The sequence below is a fragment of the Alosa pseudoharengus genome, unplaced genomic scaffold (assembly GCF_046254945.1).
Source record: "Alosa pseudoharengus isolate Yale_2024_CS ecotype anadromous, Long Island Sound unplaced genomic scaffold, YU_APseudo_1.1 YU_APseudo_1.1_scf_15, whole genome shotgun sequence".
NCBI lineage: Eukaryota > Metazoa > Chordata > Actinopteri > Clupeiformes > Clupeidae > Alosa > Alosa pseudoharengus.
Genome location: NW_027468620.1, coordinates 14,408,573 through 14,415,998, shown reverse-complemented (window position 1 = coordinate 14,415,998; position 7,426 = coordinate 14,408,573). Strand labels below are relative to the sequence as shown.

The 7,426-nt window shown below is 41.2% G+C and overlaps 1 protein-coding gene across 1 annotated transcript in view; it reads left to right on the top strand.

Annotated features, from left to right (window-relative positions):
- The window catches only part of mrps5 (mitochondrial ribosomal protein S5), a 32,126-nt gene extending 25,611 nt beyond the window's left edge, over positions 1 to 6,515 (top strand). Inside the window, exons 7-11 of the mRNA XM_076285680.1 lie at positions 173 to 219; positions 320 to 377; positions 795 to 857; positions 956 to 1,092; positions 5,973 to 6,515. Coding sequence (XP_076141795.1) covers positions 173 to 219; positions 320 to 377; positions 795 to 857; positions 956 to 1,092; positions 5,973 to 6,197 — 530 coding nt within the window. The 3' untranslated portion in view covers positions 6,198 to 6,515. The remainder of the gene's footprint in view (positions 1 to 172; positions 220 to 319; positions 378 to 794; positions 858 to 955; positions 1,093 to 5,972) is intronic.
- Positions 6,516 to 7,426: the final 911 nt, after the last annotated feature.

The window sequence follows — 7,426 nt, the reverse complement described above, 5'->3', positions numbered from 1 at the left end:
TATCTCAAGGCCCCTAGGGTAGAAATGGTTGCCGATGCTATGCTGATTGCACTGTTATTCATAACGATTAATGTGCATGTGTATGTGTGTGTGTGTGCACGCGTTTGTGTGTGTGTGTGCGCGCGCGCGTTTGTGTGTGTGTGCGTTTGTGTGTGTGTGTGCACCTCCACAGGGTTTGCCTTGGGGAAAGCAGCAGACCGACAGACAGCTTTGAGAAAAGTAAGCATCTGCTCATATTCTCTCTGTCTCTGTGTGTGTATTGCATTTCTTGTCTTTTTGAGGTAATAGGCTGACTCCAACAATCTTCCTCTTCCTCCAGGCTAAGAACAGAGCCATACATTACCTGTACTACATCGAGAGATACAACAACCACACCAGTGAGTGTCCCAGCCCGCGACAGATGAGCCCACTTCCTTTTGCTGGAGCGTGGGCAGAAACTTTGCTGCAGTCACACTCTCCATTTCCCATACACACAGAACCCCTGCAGCCACAGCAAATGTTCAGTGTGTGTGTGTGTGTGTGTGTGTGTGTTTGTGTGTGTGTGTGTGGCAGGTGTGTATATGAACTTGGTAACCTCTGTTATTCGCCTCTCACATTGGGTGTGAAACTGCCCACAGGAAATGCTTCACACAGAAAATCACTGTCGTGATCTGAAGGTCAAACGTATGTCGTGTGTGTGTGTGTATACACACATGTTAGTTATGCCAAATCAAAGTGCAAGACATTCAGAAATGACCTTTGAAGGACCATGAACGTCACTCCAAAGCCAACTCCAATTTTCCCTTTTTTTTTAGTTTACCATGACATTGAAGCAAAATTCAAAAAGACCACGCTACGCATGAAGAAACAAAACAAAGGTAACAGCTGACCTGAATATACAATTTCCGATACTCAGACTGCTTCGCAATGCTCTTAGTAATGATGTGTGTATGTTTGTGTGTCTGTGTGTCTTCAGGTTACGGTCTGCATTGCCACAGAGCAATCATCACCTTGTGTAAGCTGATTGGCGTCCAGGACATGTATGCTAAAGTTGAGGGCTCGGTCAATCTCCTGAACATCACAAGAGCCCTCTTCACTGGCCTCTCTAATCAGGTAAGTCACTCAGCGGTCACCGTGGAGAACTTCCGTCAGGCACAGCACAGGTTAACATTCTAGCATAAGACAAAGGCCACTTGGGTTCAATCATGTCTGTTTGTTATTTTTTTGTGTATGTATTTTATTTGTGTATGTTATTTAGTAGACACTTATCTACAGGGATGCAAACACGGCGCTTTTTGGCGCCTCACGCTTTTTTCACGTCAGTTTGGGTGACTTGTGTGAATCGTGCAGATCCGAAGAGTTTTTTTTAATGGGGGGGGGGGTCTGATCATCAAGGATGCTTTCCGGCGACTCTAGCTTTTTTCACGTCATCTACCGCAGGCTACAAGAGGAACCAGAGCGTTTCTCATATGGGCCTGCTGGTTAATGTGCTTCTGATAACCTCCACTCATCTTTGATCATGTAGCAAAGGAGCTGTAGTCTATCGTTCTAGCAGCTAAGAAAATATAGGCTCCGTTAGGAGGCAACTCTCTCAGTTTGCGCTCTTACCTCCGCAGTATAGCTACTTCAGGTGGAAGTTTCAAGACGCAACACGCTGCCATCTGACTGATCATCCGGAACCGTACAATAATACAATTATTCCTGTCAGTGACCTAGGCCTAGTATTTAATGTTATGTGGGAATTGCAAGAATACGGGTAAAAACAATTCCTTACTTCAACCACTGAATTGCGTGTGTCATTAATTAAAACGGTAGGAAAACTGAATGAAAGACGGCGCCGTCCATCAACAAAAACAGCACAGAGTCAAAACGTAGGCCTAATTTAAAGTCCCAGACATTTAAAGGGACAGCGATCACTCAAGACATAGGCCTACACCACGAGTGATGAACGTGAAATGCTTTGAATAGCCTACTACAAAACACGCAAAACAAAACAAGCATTTATATGACAACTGTGTATAGAACCATTCTAATCTAGCTAATGGTAAATTAAGTATATAGCATTCACATATAAAGCATTCAATAGCCTGATGGAAACTTGTTCAGTCAGTTAAATTGCTCTCATAAAAGGAACAGCAGGCCTACAGAATATTCCAAATAGGCTAGTTTCCTTTCACTTCGACTGCAACATATGAGTTAAACCATGTTAAATTCAAAAGCATCTGGCAAGTGACAGGAGGTTTTAGGGGAGGAAAAGAGAAAAAAGTGTGTTACCTGATTCCACAGTCAATGTTCAGTATTTGGCCTATAATTAAGCCTATAATATTTGGCATTTTTGAATCCATGAAAATTAATCAAAATCTATCATTTCCTATGAACAACAGACCCCAGTAACACATGGAATTGCTAAAAATGTTGAAGGATCAAAAATAATCAAATCATTGGCTTAAAGAATCAATATTGTATCGAATTGTGATGAAACTTGTGATTTACACCCCTATATGGCATCCTTACAATTAGGGAAGGTTTTTGGGAAGTATTTCTCAGCAAGCACTGTGCAACCATGCTGAGTAATGCAATGAAATCATTGTAATAGTTTGCAATTTTGCATTAGTAAAGCAGTCCACCGATGTGCATGTTTTCACTTACTGCTTTAGTTTCAATTGTGCAACAACAAGACAATAACAATGATAATGGTTTTATATATCCAAAAAGATACATTTCTGGAACTATCTTTTTTTTTTTTTTTTTTAACGAGGGGGGGGGTTGGTTGGTAATGTTTCTCTCTTTTTTCACCTCACATCACTGCCAAGGAACTGGGACAGTGTATTTTCATATAAAGAACATTTTTGTGTGAATAGGGTGAGCCCTGGATGGCATAGGTGGTGGCAAAATGTAATTATATGATATTTCCTGCGGGGGCGTGGGCTTCGATAATCTCACTCCTTTTTGACCATACCTCTGTTTGCATCCCTGTATCTAGTAGTGACTATATCTAGACCAGGGGTCTTCCAACCTTTTTGGGAATGAGGGCTACCTGAAGACCAAAATCATATGGAGGGCTACTCAACAGAAACAAACAGACCCTCACCCCTTTTTTGGAAAGGTAGTCCTCCTAAATAATAGGCCTATGTGATTTTTACTTTTAAATTATCAATATTGTGTAGGCCTATAAGTATATATTAAGCAACTGTATTTTCATCTGATTCTTCAATACTTTAATATCAATATGCAACACTACCAACATTTTTGTTCAGTTTGTTCATTTCAAAGTTTGCATTGGGAATCTAATCTAAAAAAAAAAAATTTTGTGCAATTAATAATTTGGGTTACAATTTGTACCAATTATACCCACCCACCATTATGAATTCAGGGGTTGTTTATGTTCTGATTTCAGTGGACAATTCGGTTTAAACATTTCAATAGTAATGGCCCACACCACCCTAACATATGAAAACTCCTTTTAAAGTTATTGCACACCTGAAATCTCTCCATGATCTGACAAAAAAGGTAATGCACGGTCCTGCTCAGTCATGCATGCCACAACATTTACAGGCTATTACGGCAGTAGCTATACGGAGGAGAAAAGGCCTGTGAGCTAAAGCAATTGTTTTTCAGTCCTTGAACAATCATGCAAGAACCGTATTTGACGAACATGGAATGGCCACCGAACTTTTGCAAAGATATGCTTCCATTGGCTACACCAGACAAGCAAGTTTTCCCCCCCTGTCTATGCATGCAAGCAGCGTGTATGCGCTCCGCTTCCGTTGTTGTTTAAAGATTGAATGAGAAACGGATTTGGAGCCAAACGCTAAAATTTAACGCAGCTACAATGTATAAGGTATCACCAACATCAATTTAATGTTTAATGGCTACATACATTCTTAAAATGGTTCTGGTCTAGACTTAAATATCTATTGAAAACTTCACAATGGAGTGTGTTTTTAGAGCGTGATCTGCAGGCGACCTGTTCGCTATTTTTAGAAGGTGCGCTGGGGGCGCCTCATAGCCGCCCCGCGGGCACTGTGTTGGAGCCCACTGATCTAGACACTTATTTAGCAGACACTTATCTAGTAGTGACTATATCTAGAAACTTATTTATCAGACACTTATCTAGTAGTGACTATATCTAGACACTTATTTAGCAGACACTTATCTAGTAGTGACTATATCTAGACACTTATTTAGTAGACACTTATCTGAGGTGACTATTAAGGCCTTCACACACGACCGGTGACGCGACGGCGATTTATGGCAAAGGGCAAAATTCAGTTTACACCTGCACAGTTGTTTTAAAGTCTGCTAATATATACATTAAAGAAATTAGCATGATGTAAGAGAACACAGAATGATCTAAAATTAAAGGCCATCACACACGGCCAGCGATGCAACAGTCAAACCAGAGACGGTTGCATCGCTGGCCGTGTGTGATGGCCTTTAATTTTAGATCATTCTGTGTTCTCTTACATCATGCTAATTTCTTTAATGTATATATAAATTATAAAACAACTGTGCAGGTGTAAACTGCCGTGGATATTGAATAGTGAATATAAATGGAACAAATGTATAAAACTGTGAGAACAAGTCATTTAGTAAATTATCATCTGTCCACACAAATGGAAAAAACACATAACACTAGGGCTACAGCTATCGATTCTTTTTGTAATCGATTAATCTAGCACTTTATCGATCGATTAATTCAAAAAGAGTATATATACATATTCATACATACATAATGCATAACGAAAATGATGTGGCTGTAAAATGATCAAGCAGTTGGCTTTTTTTTTCTCAAAAAAAGGTGTTTATTCTAACTCCAACATTTGGCTCCAAAACTAAACCCATTTATTTCAATTTACCCATTTAGAGTTTATAAGTTCCAGTGCCAACAAGTAAATAATGTTCAAAATGCTTTCTGTTAAATTACAGCCTCTTGTGCATGACTGAGCTGGGCGAAAAAAAGCTGTCCATACTATGTTGTGAAATGCTGAGAGGTAGAAGAAGAGGGAAAGCAATTTAATTTATTAATATGCACAACAAGTTTCATTCTGTAATCTAGCCCTGACATCAAAGTAAATGTCTTTTTTTTTTATGTAGATTTCTACACCTGCAGCATTTACCATTAGGCTACTAACAAATAATATATTATTTCTGGGGTGAGCCTATTGTTATGGTAACCTAGCAACCTGTGTGTGTGTGTGTGTGCACACCATGGTGCACACGTGCCGTGCCGTGCCGTGCCGTGCCGTGCGTGAGGGAGAGTGAGAGAGACAAGAAGAGGGTGTATGCATGTATGTATGTGAAGGTTTTTTTTTAGGCATACTCTCTTGCAATTGAACGTGAATAAGTTTACTACTTAAAAACATCAGAGCTAAACATCATACCTAGTCAAACCGCATCACGACATCGCTACAAATACAGTATGCGATTAAAATCAGCTAACACCAATTTATAGCCTATAGACTTAGGCTACGTAGATAGATAGATAGATACTTTATTGATCCTTTGATTGTTTCAGCGATGCTTGGTGAAACAGCATGGAGTGGATGTTTTCGGTTCAGATGCTTGTTCTCTTCCTTTTTGAGTATGTAATGATCCCAAAACTTTAGACATTCTCTGCCATTTATGGACATCTTGACTCCACCATCGCGCCAACTAAATTCAGAATGTATCACACGCTAGTGGTGTGCTTCCTGAACAACAGTCTGTGTGGAACAATCAGATCCCTGCGCGTATAGTGCACGTCATAGGAATTTAATAAGGCTTCGAGGCAGAGTTTTTGCCTCGAGCAATTTTTGTAATTGAGTTAATCGAGTAACTCGATGAATCATTTCAGCCCTACATAACACACAATGGATTTTTGTTCAAGTTGAAGATGGAAAATTAAATTGAATGAATCCGTTCACTTCTCTCACTCCTGTCTTTTCTGTCCTTTTCTCTTTCTTTCTCTTTCTTTCTTTCTCTTAATGTCTCTTTATCCTACTGACCGATAGGAGACACACCAGACCCTGGCAGACCGGAAGCAGTTACACGTGGTGGAGTTCCAACCCGAGCGTGGCCCCTTGCCCATAATCGTTGCCCAACCAGCGGACGGGGCCCGCGAGGACCCCGAGCCAGAGGACGAGGTGCCCAACACACGCCTGAACTGGAAAGATGTCCAGGCAGCCCAGGGCATGAAGACCTCGGTATGGGCCGGCGTGAAAAGGACCATCTGGTGAAGCCACCCAAACATTGTAGCAGTCCGAGAGCACCTTTCAACCACCTCCCATAGTCTACCTGTCCATGTTTATATGTTGCCTTCCAAGACTGGCCATTTCTAAGATGAAACTAAAATGTGACTTGGACTGGGGACTGAATTGACAGACACATGGATGGTTTCTTGGTGGCATATGTCTTTTGTCAGTTGTAGATATGATACAGTTCTGGTTGGGTTTGGGGAACAGGAGACGTGTCTGCAAGTGTATCTACTATTTCATGTTGTCACAATTACACGACAGCCGATTAAAGTTTTAAGCCGCCAGGCTTAGTTGACACTTCTCTTTTGTGTTCTGGTCCTTTGGGAAGAGCCTTCACTTGCAAGGATGCTCAGTCCACTCTGGGGCACACAAGAGCACCCTGCTGGCATAAAATTGAAGACACACACACACACACACACACACACGCTAACTCGCATACCCATAGACAAGTGCACACCAAAGCCTCATCAAGTCTGTGGTCCTTGCTGTTAACCTTGCCTTTAACCTCCATGTTTTGTTTACCCACCCTCACACTGTCTCTGAGTTTTGGTTGTTCGTCTCGTAAGTGGCCCCCTGGGGAAGCCTCCGTGCCTCATGCATAATGGAGACTGCTTCTCTGCAGGGGTACTGATGGCTACTCTGCCCACGATACCGTTGAGGCGGTAAAGCCCGCCTGCCATTTTTAACTGGCCTGTTTTCTTTTGAGTTTGTTTGAAACTACAATTACACACACACACAAACACACATCTTACCATTTCAACTTATGTTTGAACATGTTGGAGGGTAGCGTTTTAAATGGATTGTGTCTTAAACACTTAGGTTTAAGTTCTAAAAAGCGGTGACTCATTTCCTGAAGTGTTTTTTCGCTCAAATAATGATCCTGTCCTTCCAAAGTGACAATGTAATATCCTCAAGCAGATTGGTGCCTCCCTGTGTTCAGTTTTGGTACAGACGGTTGAGCAATGCCAATGATCTAGCGGCCTAAGTTACGGCAACTGTTTGTTGTTCCACCGCGTATCACACTAATAAAATTGATGTTGCTGAGTCATGCTAGCTTTTTACTTGAAGCTACTTGACTTTCTTGTGAGCCTGAGCTATTATTCAGAAGGATTTGAAAAGCAAACACATCAAGCCACTATACTCACAAAGGTCTATTGTCTCTCAGTTTTTGCCTGTTCACATTAGTCTCCCAATGTTTTATGCCACAGCTT